This window comes from Melanerpes formicivorus, unplaced genomic scaffold (assembly GCF_026170545.1).
Source record: "Melanerpes formicivorus ecotype bairdi unplaced genomic scaffold, bMelFor1.0.p_v2 SCAF_4, whole genome shotgun sequence".
NCBI classification, from domain to species: domain Eukaryota; kingdom Metazoa; phylum Chordata; class Aves; order Piciformes; family Picidae; genus Melanerpes; species Melanerpes formicivorus.
Genome location: NW_027142356.1, coordinates 6,434,349 through 6,456,176, shown reverse-complemented (window position 1 = coordinate 6,456,176; position 21,828 = coordinate 6,434,349). Strand labels below are relative to the sequence as shown.

The 21,828-nt window shown below is 44.4% G+C and overlaps 1 protein-coding gene across 2 annotated transcripts in view; it reads left to right on the top strand.

Annotated features, from left to right (window-relative positions):
• PPP3CA (protein phosphatase 3 catalytic subunit alpha) overlaps window positions 1–21,828 on the top strand; it is a 250,139-nt gene that overhangs the window by 165,942 nt on the left and 62,369 nt on the right. For both annotated transcript variants that reach the window (XM_068136820.1, XM_068136821.1), the window contains exons 3-5: window positions 2,310–2,434; window positions 19,369–19,480; window positions 20,796–20,941. In XM_068136820.1, coding sequence (XP_067992921.1) covers window positions 2,310–2,434; window positions 19,369–19,480; window positions 20,796–20,941 — 383 coding nt within the window. The remainder of the gene's footprint in view (window positions 1–2,309; window positions 2,435–19,368; window positions 19,481–20,795; window positions 20,942–21,828) is intronic.

Sequence of the window (21,828 nt, the reverse complement as noted above, 5' to 3'; positions counted from 1 at the left end):
ACAGGAAGTTCCATGGAAACAGAGGGAAGAATTATTTCCCTGTGAGGGTGACAGAACCCTGGAACAGGCTGCCCAGGGGGGTTGTGGAGTCTTCCTCTCTGGAGATATTCAAGACCCACCTGGATGTGTTCCTGTGTGATCTGGTCTAGGTGATTCTGCTCTGGCAGGGGGGTTGGACTGGATGATCTTTCAAGGTCCCTTCTGGCGTGTTTCACCATTTGAGGATTTAAATGGTGCTTTGTCTAACTAATAGCAGATATTATTCTCAGATAGAAATTATAACTGTTGACGGCTTTCAGTGTGGAGGTTGTCATCTGAAACTCTTCTGGGCAGGGGGGAGTCAGCTAGGAAAAAGAGGTTATATAGTGTAGCATAGTGGTGATAACAGTACTGTATGCTGATCTATGTGGAAAATAGCCTGTTACTATCACAGGAGAATATTTGGCCAGCCAGCACCTTAAGAGTTACTATGTCACTAATTTGACTTAAATATTCATGAGGACAGTGTTTGGGACATCAGTGGGTTTTTTTTCCTGTACCCAAAGGGGAGTTGTTTGGTTTGAGAGGCTGTGTGTGTTTGGTTTTAGTTTTTGGATGGAATGGCAGTGTTAATATTGATCCTCTTGTTAGTGTATACATTCAGAGAAAATTGATGCAAGTGAAAAATACCATGTGGCACTGGCCTGAGATGAAAGCCAGTACCGTATGAATACTGTTTGCACTGTGAATGTGATGGATTTGGTGTTACATCTGTACTATACAGTCCTTTTGTATCTATGTGGAGACATGACTTCAGCTTCTCTGTGGCATGTGAAGTTTGTTTATTTGTGATAGAACAAGACCTCTGTATCAACTTCCAGATAAAAGCTCCAATGAGAATGCTGTTGAATACAAAAGCTTGAACCATCACATCAGAGACAGCATCTGAATTCTTCTGAGTTTGTTAGCAGTAGGAAGCTGGACTGCTGTTGCAAGATAAGGTCTATCTTGAGCCCTCAGTTTATTCAGTTTCTTCATAATCACTCTCCCAGTTTGCAAATCAGATTATTTTTTTTTCTCAGTCATTGAAGGGAGAAGCAGTCTAAACTGACCTCAGTAACAGTCCATGCCATTAACATTTTCTTTGTCAAAGATGATTACCAGAAAAAATCTGAACTTGGCCCTAAACTGGCGGGGTCCTCCCCCTCCTGAAGGTAGAGGAAACAAAGCAAGGCAAAAGGCAGCAGGCTTTAGCACAACACTGTTAAAGCTTCTGCAGGGGCCTCCAAAAGCATTGCCTGCCTCCCTGCAGATGCTTAAAATGAGCCACCGTGGAGTTTGCAGTTTCTCAAGATAGCTGATCCGGTCTCTTAAGAACAAGGCACAAAAAGAGGTGTCCCTGCTTAGCCTCAGCTGCACATCACTTGTGCTCTGTCATGTTTGTTGGGAGCTGCTTTTTCTAGAGAAGCTGCTGGTTTGGTTGACTTCATCGCAGGGAGGTGAAACAAATCATAATTATGTGAGGTTAAATAAAGTGGAAGAGGTTGAAGCATGAAAAATCAGTGTCCTTTCATGGGAGATATGCTTTGGGCAAGCAAGCAGGCCATTTTTCTATATAGAACCCAGAACTGCTGTTTACAACTACCTGAAGGGTGCTTGTAGCCAGGTGGGGGTCAGTCTCTTCTCACAGGCAACCTGTGACAGAACAAGAGGGCACAGTCTCAAGCTGGGCCAGGGGAGGTTTGGGCTGGATGTTAGGAAGACATTCTTCACAGAAAGAGTGATTGGCCATTGGAATGTGCTGCCCAGGGAGGTGGTGGAGTCATCATCACTGGAGGTGTTTCAAAACTGGATGAGGCACTTAGTGCCACGGATCAGTAGATTAGATGGTGTTGGGTGATAGGTTGGACTTGATGAGCTCAAAGCTGTTTTCCAACCTGGTTAATTCTGTAAATTTGTCAGTTTAACCTGTGGCATACACAGGACCAGGCATGCTTTGCATTTGATGGAAAGCCTGTTGGTGTTCGTCTGAATTTATGACTAGGAAAAGAAGAGGAGTGATGGCAAAAGAAAGAGTAACATTGCTTGAGCGTGTTCTGGTTTTCAGGGTGGCTTTGGTATGTCTTACTACCATTACTAGCATTGTGCCCTCCGCTGGGCAGGAGGAGGAATGGGCAGATACCTATGAGCCCAGTGATAGGTCAGATTTTGCCTGATGGCTCTCCTGTAACTAGATGATGCACAAAATTGTCATAACGCTTTCTTACAAGACTGACTTCAGAATGCATGTGCCTGAGATGAATCTGAACGTTGCTCTTTTTCTCTTCTAGTTTGTGGAGACATCCATGGTCAGTTCTTTGACTTGATGAAACTGTTTGAAGTGGGAGGTTCTCCTGCTAACACACGGTATCTCTTCCTGGGGGACTACGTGGACAGAGGGTACTTCAGCATTGAAGTAAGTTTCTTATTTCTGGTTTTGCAAGTCATTTTGCAGCCTATTCTGTGTATTTACCATTGTAATTTCACCAGTTCAGGAATATTGAAGCTCTTCACAAGTACCACTTGTGAGCAGAAGTAGTCCATGTTGATGTTGCTGTTGGTGTTTTCACACAGGTTGCTTGACAACCAGCAGAATCCCACTATATCTGTTCTGGAAAGCTGATGGAAGATGGGCCTTGGTGCTATAACTGGTGGCCATCCAAATACAGAACAGAAGGCAGTCAGCTCTGCAGCTTGTGCAAGCTAAATAGCATGAATAGACATGAGCTGTTAGAAAAGACATAGCAGAAAAACTGAATGAACAACTCAGTTTAGCTTGACTGAAGTTTATTTGATCTGAGTCTTCTGCATGCAGAATGTTAGGAAAATTGAAGAGCTGGATAAGGGCATACATGGGACAAAAAGCCAGAAGGCAGTGTGCTGTGCTGGCAAGAATGAATGAGTCCTGTTTACATATGGCTTGCAGGAGTGTGTGAGATCTGCCTTGATGCAGCACTTGAATCCAGAGGGAAGTGATGCACATGTACCCTGTTGAAAATGGCAAGGCTTAGTTCAGACTCCACTATCAGGCTGCAGAGTGTGAAGGTCAAGTAACCACCTGTTTAGCTGGCTTGTAGGGAAACATTGTTCTGTCCAACTTGCCCACTTAAATACCTAGCACAAATCCTTTGTTACAGTGCTCCTAAAACATACTGGATTTTTTTTCTCCTATTCTGTGTTACTGCTGGGTTAGGCAAATTGGCAGATGAGGTGCACAATTATAAAGTAAAACATAATCTGAATAGAATAAACCAGGTTGGAAGAGACCTTTGAGATCATTGTGTCCAACCTATCATCCAACACCACCTAATCAACTAAACCATGCAACCAAGCGCCCTGTCAAGTCTCCTCCTGAACACCTCCAGTGATGGTGACTCCAGCACCTCCCCAGGCAACCTATTCCAATGGGCAATCACTCTTTCTATGTAGAACTTCTTCCTAATCTCCAGCCTAAACCTCCCCTGGAGCAGCTTGAGACTGTGTCCTCTTGTTCTGGTGCTGGCTGCCTGGGAGAAGAGACCAACCTCCGCCTGTCCACAACCTCCCTTTTAGGTAGTTGTAGAGAGCACTAAGGTCTCCCCTGAGCCTCCTCTTCTCCAGGCTAAGCAACCCCAGCTCCCTCAGCCTCTCCTCATAGGGCTTGTGTTCCAAACCCCTCCCCAGCTTTGTTGCCCTTCTCTGGACTTGTTCCAGCAAGTCAACCTCCTTCCTAAACTGAGGGGCCCAGTACTGGACACAGTACACAAGGTGTGGCCTAACCAGTGCAGTGTACAGGGGCAGAATGACCTCCCTGCTCCTGCTGGCCACACTGTTCCTGATGCAGGCCAGGATGCCATTGGCCCTCTTGGCTGCCTGGGCACACTGCAGGCTCATGTTCAGCCTGCCATCAACCAGTACCCCCAGGTCCCTCTCTGCCTGGCTGCTCTCCAGCCACTCTGCAGGTGGTAGCTGATCGGTCAGTCAGAAACCCTTGTAGTAGCTTTTGTGCTCCAGCTTGACTCATGTTTGTGCAAAGTCCAGGCTTTAACCCCCTAGTGACAAGTTTGCGACTAGACAAGATGGCAGAACACACATACTGCTGTTTCATTCCGCGTTCCACATCGTGGTGCGCTGTTGCCATATTGATGTGAAAAACACATAATCCCAAACAGCTGAGTTATTTATAAGGTGTTTGTAAGATAGATCATCTTGCCAGGTTGGTATTTATAGCGTGAAGGAAAGTTTCTTCAAAATATATTGGTGGAAAACTACTTTTGCTTAATTATTTCACTTTTAAACTTAATTTAAAATGTGAACAAAAAAAAAACTTCTTTGGGAGGCGGCGCAGCTTACAAATAGAAATATGCTGTTCCAAGTGCAAATGTTCTGAAAACTTCAGAATTACAAGGTTCTGTCGCCCACCTGCCAAAAATCAATACACAGTTAGCATTTAGTCTCATACTGAAGTCAGCATTTTGATCATGATTTTTTTGAGTCGAGTGTATCTGCTTCCTCCTTTCTCTGTGAGCTGATTCTTCACCTCATGGATACCATGCTGGATCATTTGGGAAACATTGGGAGTGTTAGAATCATAGAATTGTCAGGGTTGAAAGGGACCTCAAGGATCATTGAGTTCCATCCCCCCTCCCATTGGCAGGGGCGCTTCACACTAGATCAGGTTGCTTGGAGTCCCATCCAGCCTGGCCTTAAATACTTCCAGGGATGAGGCTTCCACCACCTGCTTGGGCAACCCAATCCAGTGTCTCACCACCCACATGGTAAAGAACTTCTTCCTGACATCCAATCTGAATCTACACTCTTAGTATCATAGTACCATAGTATCATTCAGGGTTGGAAGGGACCACAAGGATCATCTAGTTCCAATCCCCCTGCCATGGGCAGGGACACCCCACACTAGATCAGGCTGGCCAGAGCCTCTTCCAGCCTGGGCTTAAACATCCCTAGGGACAGGGCCTCGACCACCTCCCTGGACAACCCATTCCGGGGCTTCACCACTCTCATGGTGAAGAACTTCCTCCTCACATCCAGCCTGAATCTCCCCACCTCCAGCTTCATTCCATTCCCCCTAGTCCTATCACTACCTGAGATCCTGAGAAGTCCCTCCCCAGCCTTCCTGTAGGCCCCCTTCAGATACTGGAAGGCCACAATGAGGTCACCTTGGAGCCTTCTCTTCTCCAGCCTGAACAGCCCCAACTCCTTCAGTCTGTCCTCATAGGAGAGGTGCTCCAGCCCTCTGATCATCCTCATGGCCCTTCTCTGGACACCTTCCAGCATCTCCATATCCCTCTTGTAATATGGGCTCCAGATCTGGACACAGTACTTCAAGTGGGGTCTCACCGGAGTGGAGTAGAGGGAGAGAATCATCTCCCTCACCTGCTGGCTATGCTTCTCTTGATGCAGCCAGGATCTGGTTGGCTTTCTGGGCTGCAAGTGCATGCTGGTGGCTCCTGTTGAGCTTCTCATCCTCCAGTACCCCCAAGTCCTTTTCTTCAGGACTGCTCTCAAGCCAGTCACTGTCTAGCCTGTATCAGTGCTTGGCATTATCCTGACCCAAATGCAGGACCTTGTTGTACCCTCTCATTGAAAGAGAGGGCTTTACAGGGTTAAGCTCCTGTGCAGCTCAGTCTTGAACTACCATTGTTCAGTTGCTATAACCTAGTTCATATCTCCTGTAGGCTTTAACTGAGCCAAGCTGTGTCTGTAAGAAGAGAGTTTTGTCTTCATTTCTAGATATGGTTTTAATGTAATAAATAGTACAGGTGGATGGGCTTCAGCTTCCAAGTGTTCACCTGACTATTCTCTCAGGATTGCTTCAGGGCTGTTACCAATTACAATACCAAGCCATATAACAGAAAGCAAAATAACTTATGGGTGGTGATGAAATCTCTTAAAATTACTCACAGAGGTATTTAATGAATTTTCTTCTGAATTTAGTCTTTCTATTCTAGAACTCTACTTTGTCACTGGAGGCAGTAATGGCTTCTGCCAGTGCTAAGGAACTATCTGAGCTGTTGCTTATATTATTTCTTTTTGTATGGAAGGTTGTCAAATTGCTGCTTTTTTTGGTCACATAACTGATTCTCCCCACCTGTCACCTTGATTAAAGAGGTCTTTGAAAGGAAAGGCAGGTTTCTGTTTCATAAGTGTATTTGGATGTAGAGCTGTGCATTCAGGCATGAACTCAGCACAATGAGTAGTGACAAGGGAAGGAAAATAGTGAAGAATGCAACTTGGCATGTTGGGGGGGGTGTGGGTGGGTGTGCTTCTGGTGGAAAAGGGATGCTGAGCACATCTAGCAGGTGCCAGCTCTTGCCAGTACTTTGCTGACAAGTTGTGGTGAACAGTTCTCCCCTGATCTCAGTGCATATTTCTGCTTACACCATGACTGATGTATATTCCACTGATCTATTGGCTCCCCTTTCTCCTATGAGGCTATTGCAGTTCTGGTCTTTCCAGAAAAAAAACTAGTGTCTGGTCCAAGATGGTAATCACAGGTAATATAAGCTTTAGAAGAAATCCCTTTGATTGCTTTGTGAGATCTAGCGTAAAAGTGACACCATTGAGCCTAGACCTAGCTGAGCTCTGGTAGTGGGCGAGATAATCCTTGTCTGTGGGCTGCAAAGCATTTGGGATTCTTCTGGATGAAAGGTACTATATAATGTTAGCTATTATCATTAAGAACAGAGGAAAAAATTGCACAAGGTAGGTGGAAAGCGTTTGATAATGCCGAGGGGGAAAAGAGAGAAGTATTTGTGCAAGGCACAAAGCAGAAAAGGCAGTCCTTGCCCCACAGAACTTTTGATCTAGGGGCTCAATCCTTCACCTGTCTGTTCTGTTTTTACCAGTCTTTACTGTTTGAAGGCAGAGTGGTTTGTGTCTTTAAAATTATTTCTAAGCAAGGTATTGCAGGATGAGAGTCTGATGGTGGAGTTACAATAGGTAAAATAAAAGATGTCAAAATTGTAGATGGACTAAGACTTCTTGGCACAGACCAAATCTTCATCCCATTGCTGTATTCTTGGTTTTCTCTTTGTGTTTTGGGGGGCTTGGGTTGAAGTTTTTTTTTGGTGGTGGTGGTTGTTGGGTTTTGTTGTCTTGTTTTGCCAGAGCATTTCTTCAGTTGGAATAATCAATTTCTGTATTAGAAATAGTGTGGCAAGCAGGAGCAGGGAAGTCATTGTGCCCCTGTACTCTGCATTGGTTAGGCCACACCTGGAGTACTGTGTCCAATTCTAGGCCCTCAGTTTAGGAAGGACATTGAGACACTTGAACGTATCCAGAGAAGGGCAACAAGGCTGGGGAGAGGCCTTGAACACAAGCCCTATGAGGAGAGGCTGAGGGCGCTGGGATTGTTTAGCCTGGAAAAGTGGAGGCTCAGGGGTGACCTCATTGCTCTCTACATCTACCTGAATGGTGGTTGTAGCCAGGAAGGGGTTGGTCTTTTCTCTCTAGCAACCAGCACCAGAACAAGAGGACACAGTCTCAAGCCGTGCCAGGGGAAGTTTAGGCTCAAGGTGAGGCGAAAGTTCTTCACAGAGAGAGTCATTGGTCATTGGAATGTGCTGCCCAGGGAGGTGGTGGAGTCACCATCTCTAGAGGTGTTCAAGAGGGGATTGGACATGGCACTTGGTGCCATGGTCTAGTCATGAGGTCTGTGGTGACAGGTTGGACTCTATGATCTTTGAGGTCTTTTCCAACCTTGGTGATATTGTGATGCTGTGATACTGTGATGTGGTGCACTTGTATCAGCTCCATAACTGATACAATTTCTCTGTTGTGCTTGTGCACCAGGGGTTTGATTCTGGAGTAGAAACCCGTCAGTTCTCACTTTCAAAGAAGTTTTATGGCCCTGCAGCAAAGAAACCCCAATGATCAAAACAGAAGGTTATGTTTAAATCCAGAGAATCGTTAGAGCATAAGTGGTTCTGCAGGAATGGGCTGCAAGGAGGAATGACTAATCTCTACCTCAGCCTGAAACCTCTCTTTTGAAAGGCAGACATGCATGCCATGCAGTGTAGGAAGCGGTGTACATGTAGAGTATACATGTAGCCTGCTTTTCATCACAGGCCTGGAAAAATTACAATCAAAGTGAATGCCAACTCTAATGAATTAATAATATTATGTAAATGAACTGTTGGAATTACTTCCTTGCTCAGTCCCCAGGAAAACATACAAGCTTAAATGTCAGTTAAATATCGTAAGGTCATTTTGGACAGAGCTGATAATTAAGATAGGAAGAATGAAACCAACATTCAAAACAAACAAAAGCAGAGCTGCGTTTTAAGGCCTAGCACCTTCGTACATCTTAATTTCCTGAATGCAAAGACAGAGATTCCAGAAGAAGAAACTCTTTTTGTGATATTTTTAGCAGGAACAAAGTGAGGTGTTTGGAGCAAGTCTGGAATTTGACCACTGAACACTGCGTCAATTAAAAAAGCATCTGGCACTCGAGATGCTTCTGAACTCAGTGAACTGTTAGAAAATATTAACTGTGTCTCCCAAGAAAAGAATGAAATACAAATGAATGTGTGTTAGTAAGCTGTGGGTGAAGTTAATGGTAGTGAAGCTGTGTTTGTCATCTTTCAATTCTCCATCAGCTTATTAGGACTTCACTGGAAGAATGAACACCTCTTGGTTTCCTCTGATGCTCTAATATGTTAATGTTTCCCAATAAACAGCTTGATGTAAAACGGTTTGGGCTGGACAGGAACAGTTTACCAATTGTTTTTCTTACTTCTGAGTGCAAAGAAAATCTCAATACCTTAATTATCCTAAATTTCCCTGGCCTTTTCTTCTCTGAAACGTTGGCAAATGTATTTCTCTGTAGCAAGAATCTGCATCTTGCAAGGTCGTCTTTTTGCTGGGCAGTGTTCCTCCCAGCTATGAGTATTCAAGAATTCCATAAATTTGGGGGGTTTGATATATATTAGATTCCCAGACTGGAACATCTGTTTGTGTCAGGGTCATCTTTGCAGCTTGCCTGGTCCTGTGCCAGTTCTTCCTAGAGTGAGTCCTCAACACATCAAGAATCCCTTTTGGCTGCAGGGAGAAAATGTGGGATCACAGAATATGAGGGGCTGGAAGGGGAACCCCCCTGCCAGAGCAGGATCGCCTAGAGAAAATCACACAGGAACACATCCAGGCAGGTCTTGAGTATTTCCAGGGAGGGAGACTCCACAGCCCCCCATGGCAGCCTGTTCCAGTGTTCTGTCACTCTCACAGAGAAAAAAATTTTCCTCTGGTTTCCATGGAACTTCCTATGTTTCAGCTTCCACCCAGTGCCTCTTGTCCTGTCATGGAATCATAGAATCAATGAGGTTGGAAAAGACCTCCCATGTCCAACCTACATCTAGTCCTACCTAACATCTCATGACAGCTAAACTATGGCTTCAGGTGTCACATCCAATCGTTTTTTGAACACCTCCAGGGATGGTGACTCCACCACCCCCTTGGGCAGCACATTCCAATGGCCAATTACTCTTTCTGTGAAGAACTCTCCTCACGTCGCGCCTAAGCTTCCCCTGGTGCAGCTTGAGACTGTGTCCTCTTGTTCTGGTGCTGGTTGCCTGGGAGAAGAGACCAGCCCCCACCTGTCTACAGCTTCCTTTCAGGTATTTGTAGAGAGCAATAAGGTCTCCCCTGAGCCTCCTCTTCTCCAGGCTAAACATCCCCAGCTCCCTCAGCCTCTCCTCATAGGGCTCGTGCTAGAGACCTCTCCCCAGCCTTGTTGCCCTTCTCTGGACACATTCAAGTGTCTTGATGTCCCTCTTAAATTGAGGAGCCCAAGCAGAGCCTGGCTCCATCCTCTTGGCACTCACTCTTTACATCTTTATAAACATGAATGAGGTCACTTATCAGTCTCCTCTTCAAACTATATATCCCCAGTTCCCTCAGTCACTCCTTGTAAGGAAGATGTTCCACTCCCCTAATTATCGTTGCGGCTGTGCACTAGACTCTGAGGCAGTTCCCTGAGGCCCTTCTTGAGCTGAGGGGCCCAGAACTGGACACAGTACTCCAGATGTGGCCTCACCAGGGCAGAGCAGAAGGGAAGAACCTCTCTCGACCTATTAACCACGGCCCTTCTAATACAGCCCAGAATGGCATTGGCCGCCTTGGCCACAAGAGCACATTGCTGGCTCATGGTCAACCTTCCATCCAGGGGGACTCCCAGGTTCTTTTTCCCATCAGTGCTCTCCAACAGGTCAGTCCTCAACCTATACTGATACATGGGGATGATGCCCTGCAGTTTCCTTCATGCTGCTTACATCTTTCTGTGGATCTCATTTCCACAGCATGTGGCTGAGGCCAAGACGTAATGTCTAACAAGGAGAGCTAGGATCCAGCACTTCGATACCTGCTTAGAAAATACTGGCTATGAGAATTAGAGGAACATGAAAGAAATTTAAAAATAATCCTTTTTTTGGTTGGAAGAAAAAAAAGTCTTCCTTTTTGGGCACTTTGAGGTCTTTCCAAGGGCTCAAATGGAAGTATTGTGGTCTAAACACTAGAAAAAAGTGTAAGGCTGGTAGCAATGTTTTGCAGGTGGTCATGTGTAATTAATCTAGCTAGGAGAGAGTCTTGCAATAATTGTAGTCTAGAGGTGCTGAAGTACCATGCAGGTGTCAAAACAACATCCCAAAGAAGCTTGGTAATATTCAAGAGATGTTGTTTGGGCTTTTTTAGAAGAATAAACAGAAGTTGAATGATCAGAATGAGATTCTTGAACAACATTTTAGAAATAAACGCGGCCCTGGCCCATGAGGAATGGATTCACTGCTACTCTACAAAATGCCTTATTTCCACAGCAGCAGCCTTTTTGATTTTTTTAGGTATGCCACCTTGTATTTACATGAGTACTGTTTTAGAAGCACAGAAATAAGTAAAATCAGAGCATGTTGGCAAAAAAAAAAATCTGTGGCAAAGACTGTTAAGTTGTCACTGAAGAGCTGATTGATGCAATTAGCACTAGCTTGTTGTCCCTGTTCTGCAGCAGAGCCTTAAGAGAAGCTCTGTTATGCTCTGAAAGTTGGGAAAATAAAGAAATCCTGGTTGGAGTGAAGAAAATACATACCTCTTTTTTTCTTTATTTTTAGTAGTGTTCAGAGTTTTCATTCCCTATGCTCATGGGATGGTAGTTCAGAAATGGCAACAACTTGCATCTCTTGTGGGTGTTTGGGTTACAGATGCAATTTGTCTTTACTTGTCTATGAAATGAAGCCCTAATGAATAGTTCCACCAGTAGTGTGGATGCAGTTATGTGTAGAATAGATTATGCTACCTGGCAGCGGTGCCTGCTTCCCACTCTACTAAGAGGTCATGAAATATAAAGCAGTCAGCTGAATGATTGCTTGGTTTCAAGGGTAGGAATAGATAAAGCAAAACAAATTGCATAGGATTAGCCCAAAGAGGGGCATAAGGGAAGAGCTCCAGATGTCATCTGAGTAGAATAGAATAGAATTAACCAGGTTGGAAGAGACCTTTGAGGTCATCGAGTCCAACCTATCATCCAACACCATCTAATCAACTAAACCATGGCACCAAGCACCTCAGCCAGTCTCTTCCTAAACACCTCTGGTGATGATGACTCCACCACCTCCCTGGGCAGCCCATTCCAATGGCCAATAACTCCTTCTGTGAAGAATTTCTACCTAACATCCACCCTAAACCTTCCCTGGTACAGCTTGAGTCTGCATCCTCTTGTTCTGGTGCTGTATGAGAAGGTACATGGTTTCCATTGGGATAGTTACTCTGTATTAGCAAGCTGTGCTTATACTCAGTGCTGTGATGATGTATTTATTTCAATGCAGTTAAAATAGGGCAATTTTTATATTAAGGTGAGACATGTATTAGTTCCAGAGTTGAAGAAGCTGTGCCAAGATACTGTTCTGCAGTTCTCAATGCATCAGTTGAGACCTTAGCAAAAAGTGGCTCGAATTACCCTTTTAAGTGTGAGCTACTTTGCATTTATCCACACTTAATTTCTTCTGCTGGATGAGTACCCAGTGCCATCAGTCATTTGGAGGGAGAGTTCATCCTTTATTACCCATACAAACCCACAAAGCTAACAGAGCAAGCTGCTGTGAGGACAGAGTGAGTGAGTTGGGGCTATTCAGTCTGGAGAAGAGAAGGCTCCGAGGAGACCTTATTGTGGCCTTCCAGTATCTGAAGGGGGCCTACAGGAAGGCTGGGGAGGGACCTTTTAGGGTGTCAGGTAGTGATAGGACTAGGGAGAATGCAAAAGAACTAGAAATGGGTAGATTCAGGCTAGATGTTAAGAAGTTCTTTACCACAAGGGTGGTGAGACACTGGACCAGGTTGCCCAGGGAGGTGATAGAAGCCTCATCCCTGGAGGTTTCTAAGGCTGGGCTGGATGTGGCTCCAAGCAACCTGCTGTAGTGTGAGGTGTCCCTGGCCGTGGCAGGGGGTTTGAAACTAGATGATCCTTGAGGTGCCTTCCAACACTAACAGTTCCATGATTCTATTCCCTCTTCTGGCATGGTCAGTGCAGGAGCACCCAGAGGAGTGTGCTGTATGACAGGTGTTGCTGTGGTTGCAATCTAGTGGCCATGGTAATGATTTTTCAAGGTTCCTTGCTGTGAGCACAGAAGTTGAAGTGTGTGCAAGATGTCTGGGGCTTTTGGTTTTCCTTTTCAGGAGGTGCTGAGATGTCAAATTGTGCAAAGGCACAAATTCAGCATGCAACAGTAGAGTTTAATCCCAGATCTGTTTTGAAAATACATGGCTTTGGCTTACACTCTGCTTAACAGCACAGACCTTTTTTCACTTCCCTGATGCTCCGGCTGCCAGAGCCTCAGCAGGAAAACAGCTTGACTCTAGGAGCTGAGCAGTTATAAACTTGGCATACCTGCTATTTCAACAGCTGAAAGACACAAAGCAAGTAAGCAAGGGTGCGGTTTGATGGCTGGCATTTGAAAGATTGTCAAGATTTAGGGCTGGGCTGGCCACTAAACAAGTGACAGATGCTCTCTGTTAACGATTCTCCCTTCCCAAAGGGAATAAGAGAGAGGCTTATGGATTGGGAAAGAAAACTAAAACAGCTTTAACAAAAATTATAATGAAATCTATACAAATATGTACAAAACCAGTGTCAAACCAAATCCCCCTGAGGACAGTCACTTCACCTCCAGCACTGATGCTGTTGGCCAGTACTAGAGAAGTCCTGGGACTGGACTCAGTGGTAGACAGGAACCACATTTGGGAGCTGGATTCCAGAATTGGATTGAGGTCTGGGATTGAAAGCAGAATGGGCTCCTTGGACACCAGCCACTGAAGAAGAGAAAGAGCGTGACCCTTGTGATCCCTCAGTTTGACACTTACTATGGTATATATGGAATAAAATTCCTTGTTGGTCAGTTTAGAGTCACCTCTCCTGTCTGCTCCTCCCTGCACATGTGGCCTTTTACTTTCTGCACCCCCAACACAGAACACATGATTTTGCAGTGGCCCAGTGCTTGGTACTAGCTCTAAACATTGAGCATTGTCACTGCTAGAAGCAGACACTGTCTGGACAAATGTGGCATTAACTTTGGAAAGTGCAGTTACTGAGAAGTAAAATCACTGAACAGAATTAGTTCTGTTCTGACTCAAACCAGAACAGAGATGTGACATTTGGGGGGTGTGGGGGGTGGTGGTGATAGTATGAAATGAGACAGGCCAAAAATACCTTAGAAATGTTGAGATTACAAGGTTACTGCTATACATTCTTGATGAATAGAATAGAATTAACCAGGTTGGAAAAGACCTTTGAGATCAAGTCCAATCTATCATCCAACACCATCTACTCAACTAAACCGTGGCACCAAGCACCCCATCCAGTCTCTTCCTAAACACCTCCAGTGATGGTGACTCCATCACCTCCTTGGGCAGCACATTCCAATGGCTAATCTCTCTTTCTATGAAGAACAACTTCCTGACATCCAGCCTAAACCTCCCCTGGCACAGATTGAGACTGTGTCCTCTTGTTCTGGTGCTGTTTGCCTGGGAGAAGAGACCAACCCCCACCTGGCTACAACCTCCCTTCAGGTAGCTGTAGACAGCAAGAAGGTCTCCTCTGAGCCTCCTCCTCTCCAGGCTAAGCAACCCCAGCTCCCTCAGCCTCTCCTCACAGGGCTGTGCTCCAAACCCCTCCCCAGCTTTGTTGCCCTTCTCTGGACAGGTTCCAGCAAGTCAACATCTTTCCTAAATTGAGGGGCCCAGAACTGGTCACAGGACTCAAGGTGTGGCCTAATCACTGCTGAATACAGGGGCAGAATGACCTCCCTGCTCCTGCTGGCCACACTGTTCCTGATACAGGCTGGGATGGGGAAAAAAAGATATTTTAGCATTTTGCTATTAGGAAACAGTGTTACCAAATAATTGAAGATTGAAAACTCAGGTTTTCAACAGGTTAAGTTATAAAAAATTTGAGTTCAGTAAGAATCATTGTATGCAAACAACAAACAAACCAATAACAAAAAACCCCAACACAACAGTGTTTGCTCATGATATGTTGTTTGGACACGAATTTTTGTGGATGTAAATAGCTGTGGGAGTTGAAAAGCCCTGAAAAATTTCTACCCTCCTATTTGCTGTTCAGTTTGCATGGGGGGGGGGGGGGAGAAGGAAGAAAAAACCAAAACCCTAAACCCAACACAATAATTAGTTCTTGTTAATTGTTAGTTAGTCAGTTAGAGGGTAGAAAGGCTCTGCAGAGGGTCCTCGACTGACTGGACAGATGGGCAGAGTCCAATGGGATGGCATTCAACAAGTCCAAGTGCCGAGTGCTGCACTTTGGCTACGGCAATCCCATGCAGAGCTACAGGCTGAGGTTGGAGTGGCTGGAGAGCTCCCAAACAGAGAGGGACCTGGGGGTGCTGATCGACAGCCACCTGAATATGAGCCAGCAGTGTGCCCAGGTGGCCAAGAAGGCCAATGGCATCCTGGCCTGCATTAGGAATAGTGTGGCCAGCAGGAGCAGGGAAGTCATTGTGCCCCTGTACTCTGCATTGGTTAGGCCGCACCTTGAGTACTGTGTCCAGTTCTGGGCCCCTCAATTTAGGAAGAACATCGAAACACTTGAACATGTCCAGAGAAGGGCAACAAGGCTGGTGAGAGGCCTTGAGCACAAGCCCTATGAGGAGAGGCTGAGGGAGCTGGGATTGTTTAGCCTGGAGAAGAGGAGGCTCAGGGGTGACCTCATTGCCCTCTACAACTACCTGAATGGTGGTTGTGGCTGGGAAGGGGTTGGTCTCTTCTTCCAGGCAACCAGCACCAGAACAAGGGGACACAGTCTCAAGCTGTGCCAGGGGAAGTTTAGATTTGAGGTGAGGAGGAAGTTCTTCACAGAGAGAGTTGTTAGCCATTGGAATGTGCTGCCCAGGGAGGTGGTGGAGTCACCGTCCCTGGAGGTGTTCAAGAGGAGATTGGACGTGGCACTTGGTGCCATGGTCTAGTCATGAGGTCTGTGTTGATAGGTTGGACTCGATGATCCTCGAGGTCCTTTCCAACCTAAGTTATACTGTGATACTGCTATGATATTGCAGCACTGGACTACTGAACAGACAAGGGCAGAAAAATTAAAGCAATTATCTAACTGAAAGAAGCCTTCCAAATGGTACCACCGAAAACAGCCCAGAATCTGTGCAGAATTTGTGGCAGGAGAACACAGAACTCCATGGCCTTCTTTGATTCTGTGTTACCTTCTCAATCTGGTTCTCATGAGTGCTTCAAAGGAAGAAAAGGAAAAAAGAAACCAATGATAAGCAAATGTGAAGAGACCTACCCATAAGCAAGTACCAAATGCCCAGGAGAGAAAACTTTCAGCTTCTCTTATTTTCCCTGCTCCCCACATCCGGATGGTATTTTAAATACCTAGTTGTAATTTCAAATTGCCAAGGGCTATATGAAAAGGAAAATTCAGTTATAAAGGAAGTGTAAGCCACTTCCTTTTATGAAGCATTTCATCTAAGCACTAATCATTATGCTTTCTAAATTATAAGGTGCTTTGGCAGAATTAGCAGCTCAAAGGTAAATTAGATACAACTTTAAAAGCTGGAACTTTCCTTGCATGGATGGACCTGTCACTTTAAACTTCTTACCTTAGAGCATTTGCATCAAATTTCTGCATCAGCCAATAAGTTCAAAGAGGTGGAAAGTTCTGGGAATTCTTGCATTAGTGAAGAAGACATCATCAAAGAGACAGAGAATTGCATTGATGATGTGGGGAAGTGCAGGCTTCCTTCCCCATTGAAATGAAATCTTCAAACCCAAGTCTTCATTCTCTGTGCATACTGCAGAAAACTTTCCTCAGGCACATCCTTCCTGGTTGTTTTGGGCCCCAGCAGATAATTCCTGTGACCCAACACCATAATTTCATGCTGAAGTATGTCAGTGTTGTGCTCTCTCTTCTCATTTCCTGCAGTGCCAATAGTGCCTGGGAGGCAGAAGCGTTGGTGTGAGCTGGGAGAGTTGTGCCTTTCCAAGGGGGAGAATTAATGTTGCAAGTCCTAGAGAGCATTGCTCATACTTTGTGCTCTCTTTACTCTAGATCCTCTGAGAAGAACAGGAATTACAGAGTGCAGGCAGAGCATCCAGATGTTTACTTGAAAAATAAATTTACATTTAATAAATTTATTACCAACAGTAGCAGTGTAATCCTGCTGCTGCTATGTAATTATCTATGGATAGTGTGAGGGTTAGCACAAACAAAGCCAGTGCATTCACTAGAAGAAAGGGGAGCTCTAGGAGGTACTGCACTGGTTAGGCCGCACCTTGAGTACCGTGTCCAGTTCTGGGTCCCTCAGTTTAGGAAGAATGTTGACTTGCTGGAACATGTCCAGAGAAGGGCAACGAAGTTGGTGAGGGGTTAGGAACACAGCCCTGTGAGGAGAGGCTGAGGGAGCTGGGATTGTTTAGCTGGGAGAAGAGGAGGCTCAGAGGTGACCTCATTGCCCTCTACAACTACCTGAGGGGTGGTTGTGGCCGGGAAGGGGTTGGTCTCTTCTCCCAGGCAGCCAGCACCAGAACAAGAGGACACAGTCTCAGGCTGCGCCAGAGGAGGTTTAGGCTGGAGGTTAGGAAGAAGTTCTATACAGAGAGAGTGATTGCCCATTGGAATGGGCTGCCTGGGAAGGTGGTGGAGTCACCATCATTGGAGGTGTTCAGGAGGAGACTTGACAGGGTGCTTGGTTGCATGGTTTAGTTGTTTAGGTGGGTTGGATTGGTTGATGGGTTGGACACGATGATCTTGAAGGTCTCTTCCAACCTGGTTTATTATTATTATTATTAATGAAAGCTGAGGTGGGGAACAAGGTTGGAACCTTTTATTTCTATTGCAGTAGTTCTGCAGTTCATGGATGTGGTGGGTTGAAATTACCCACCCACCCCCCCCCAACTAATTTGGAGAAACTACCCCCAAAATAAATCACTCGGAGCAGCTCAGTTTGGGATGGAAGCAAATGAAGCTCTATTTACAAGCAAACTAAAATCTGGATTTATGAAATGCAATGAATAGGTACAAAATATGCAATAGATGTACTCTATTTATATATTTACAATTTATAAACAACACAGAAACTCCTCAGACTCCCCTGCATGGATCCAAGGGGCACTGTTCACCTCCTCCCTGACTCACTCACTCATTTCTATTACCTCACACAGTAGTCAAACCAGAGATCCCTTAGCAAGGCCACAGGAGAGAGAGAGGAAAGTTGCAAGCAGAAGTGATAGGAGAAGAAAAGAGAAAGAACTGTTTATCCCTCTTGTCTATATTCCCATTAGCAAGCCAATGAATTATATAGATCTTATTATTCTTCTTTTGCATCCAATGGTCATTTATTTTACTTTCTGTCTTTGCAGTCAGGATCTAGGCTAAAGTTCCCCCTTCAAACTGTAACAGTGGATACTTACAAAAGGAAGATTTGGAGGCGAAGTTGTTCAGATAGGGGTTTTTTTTGTTTGGTAGGTTGGTTGGGGGTTTTTTGGCTCAAGTCTTTTTTTGAAAGGCTATTGTGGTGTATACAGCATTCTCACAGATGATGGGCTCATCTCATTGCTTAAATGAGCCTTAGTTCCATCAACTTCCTTGGAGCTGTGAGTTTTGTCATGCAGGTACCTAAGAAGGGTTCCCCTGCACGAAGGATAGATATTCCATGCAGTTTGCAGGTTTACTCATTTGCCAAGAGTCTTCTAATGCTTTGGCATCATCACTATGTTAGTTTTGGTTGCAAAATGACAATTTTCATGGAATGGTTTTGGGAGGTTTGAGCAGAAATGAACCTTTCCAAGTCTTGTCTTTTTTTTTTAAACCTTTAAAAACGTGTCTAGAAGAAATGTCTTCTTGAATAAAAGTCTTCTGGAAAGTTAAAAGGCTTAATAAGGCTTTGTAGTAACTTAATTTAAAGCCAGAGCTTTGTGTATTTTTCTTGTTGTTGGTTGGTTGTACAGAAAAATAGGAAGTGAAAAATAAGTGTTCATGTGAAAACTTTAATACTGGAAGCTGAGGTATTTCCTGAAGTGTAGGTTAAATTGTTCTAGGGCAGCTTTTCCTAAAGGCAGGAAATGCAGATCTTCCAAGCACATTGTTTCCATGGCAGGTTTCTGCCTAACCTTTGAGCACAGGCTGAGGGAACTGGGGTTGTTCAGCCTGGAGAAGAGGCAGCTCTGGAGAGACCTAATAGGAGCCTTCCAGTACCTGAAGGGGACCTACTGGAAGGATGAAAAGAGACTGTTTACAAAGGCCTGTAGTGACAGAAATGCAATGGCTTCAAACTAGAGAAGAGCAGATTTAGATTGAATATCTGGAAGAAACCCTTTGCTATGAGGGTAGTGGAACCCTGGAACAGGTTGCCCAGGGAGGTGGTTGAGGCCTCATCCCTGGACATATTCAAGGTGAGGCTGTACAGGGCAAATGAATCTAGTTGAGGATGTCCCTGCTGACTGCAGGGAGGTCAGACTGGATGACCTTTGGAGGTCTTTTCCAGCCTGGACCATTCTGTGATTGTTTCAGGCAGAGAGTACACCTTTTCTTTAGAGATGCAGAGCAATTACTTCTTAATGGCTGGAGTCACTGAAGACAGTGCAGGGCAATACCACTTAGCCCAAGTGTGAAACTTGATCAGGATAGACTGATACTGTTTTCAGGCCAATCCAGATTGAAGTGTGGAGAAATGTTTGCATGTAATCTATGAGAGTGATGTTAACACATAGAAAATAAACGTGTTCCACAGAATGCTTTTCCTTGTTCTGTTTGCCTTTTTTTTGGTTTTGATTTTGATGAAAGAAAAACAGAAGTGGTTGAATTCCGTCATTAATTATGAATTACATTGTTCTTTCTTGTTTTCTCATTTGCAGTGTGTGCTGTACTTGTGGGCCTTGAAAATCCTTTACCCCAAAACACTGTTTTTACTTCGTGGGAATCATGAATGTAGACATTTAACAGAGTATTTCACATTTAAGCAAGAATGTAAGTCTGCTGCACTAACCTTTTTCCTCTTAACTCCCCTTTCAACAAGTTGATTTGTTATTTTCTGTTAGATAGTGGCTTGCCATCAGTGATTTTAAATGTACTTTTCATGCTGTCCATCAGTAATTTGAAATGGCAGTCAGTGATCCCTGAGAGGGCACTCATCTTGCAGGGCTGCAGGGGGTGTCTCAGTGGTGGAGAAAGGAAGGGGTTAGACCCTCGCAGCAAGCAGTAACCAACCACTGTACAAATCCAGGAGTGTTGCCCCTTGATGCTGCAGGTACCAAGACACTTGAGCTTGCCATCCTGGCCTGTGTCTGTGCAGTGTGGGGTCATCCGAGCCTGGATGCTCTTATAAACCTCTGCTGCTGGTTTTGCAGCTCCTCACAGCAGCCTGGCAGTCAAAACCTGCCAGGTATGGCACCTCTACATTGGGTCCCTGATCCCTGGTGGAGGAGGTGACATCTCACCAGGTCTCATCTGCAGCAGGAGAAAAATACAAGGAATTTTTATGTTTGGTGTGGGCTTTTTCCTTTATGTATAGTATTTTCACACTTGCCTTGTAAGTAGATTGAAAGTTGGGGTTCTTTTTAGTGTGCTTTTTAATAGGATCTCCTTTTTGTGCTGCAAGAAAGGATACAGTGACATATAAAGGCTCATTAGATGGAGACCTTCACCTGCACAAAGAGGCTTTTTTTCCACCCCCCACCTTGTAACACTGTAAACTGAAGCTATTGCCATAAGTCTTACTCTTTTTTAGCATCAGGGACAAAGGAAATGTTAACTGGCTGAAAGGCTTCATGCTTTACTGACTTTAATATGCCTATTGGTAAATTAACATTTCAGCTTCATCATAACACCTTGCTCATTTCATAATGGCATTTCTCTAGATAATTAATTATAGGGGACTGGACTGAAGTTATGATTACTTCAGAGGGAGCATAATGAGTGATAATGTAGTAGGTGATAACCATTCAGCAGACTTCTTAAGGCTTGCTGTATAGATTACCTGGTGGGCTGTAATGATGTATTAAATTGCTTATTTACAGCTTTTTAGAAAGATATCATGCATTTGTGGCCTGGTTTGAGCCTTTGCAGCTCAGGACAGAATGTATTTCACCCCTTTTATTCATCACCCAATCTAAGAGTTCTTCCGGTGGTGAATAACAATAATCCTAAAGATTCTTCTTGTATGAGACAAGCTTTGGTACAGTGCAAGTGAAAGCAAGACTGAGTTATTAAGCAGCATCCTAACTTATTTTTCTTCCTATTAAGTATTGGTGGCACTTTCTGATACCCTCTTAATCTTTAAAAGGTAAAATCAAATACTCAGAACGTGTATATGATGCCTGCATGGATGCCTTCGACTGCCTTCCCTTGGCTGCTCTGATGAACCAACAATTCCTGTGTGTACATGGTGGCTTGTCTCCAGAGATCAACACCTTAGATGACATCAGAAAAGTAAGTCTAAATAGTACTTAGGTCTAATATGTGAATGGTTAACTGCTAGCAACTAGAACTTGAATCCTTTCTCAACTTGGTTCGTTTGTGTAAGATGCTTCAATGTAATTCTGACATTAATGTTGACATTATCACCTTTCAAAGGTCTCTCTCAATGAAACACTAAAGGAATTACTGCAATTAGTTGCATTTTATTGAGGGGAGGAAGTCACCAGCATCCAATAAAAGAGAACTTACCATCTTGCTCTATAGATGTCACGGTGGGCTGTAATCATGTGTTAAATTGCTTCTTTACAGCTTTTTTAGAAAAATATCGTGCATTTGTGTCTTGGTTTGAGCACAGGACAGAATGTATCATGTTCTAACAAGAAAAGGGGGGAAAAAATGTGTTGGGTATGGAAGTATTTGGGAGCAAGTGAATACGAAGCACTGATGTCTTTCCAGTATTATCACTAGCACAATGTAAGCATCGCAGCTGATGATTCCTTGCATCTTGTTAGGCATTCTGTGCTTTATGTAGAAGTTACAAAAATAGCTTTGAAAAAATACCTCACAATACTTAAGATATAAAATAAAAAATTATGGTATGCCTGCAATGGAGCTTCATTCTCAGGAGATCTTGCCACACTTTCAATTGCGCTGCACTTGAGTGCCTAGCAGAGTGCCTGAGTGAGGCTTACTAAGCTGATGCTTGCTGTGTCATACTCATGTTCTGAGAAGTTTCTTATAAATCTGATGAAGGCTCAAAGAACAACGTTGAACAGTTTCTTCGTGTGTTGTGGGTTGGATTTGCACCCCCACAAACTGGAAATTTAACCCCAGGATAAAATTACCACACTAACTCAGAAGTTTGGAAGCAAAAGTGGACTAAACATGAAATTATAAAA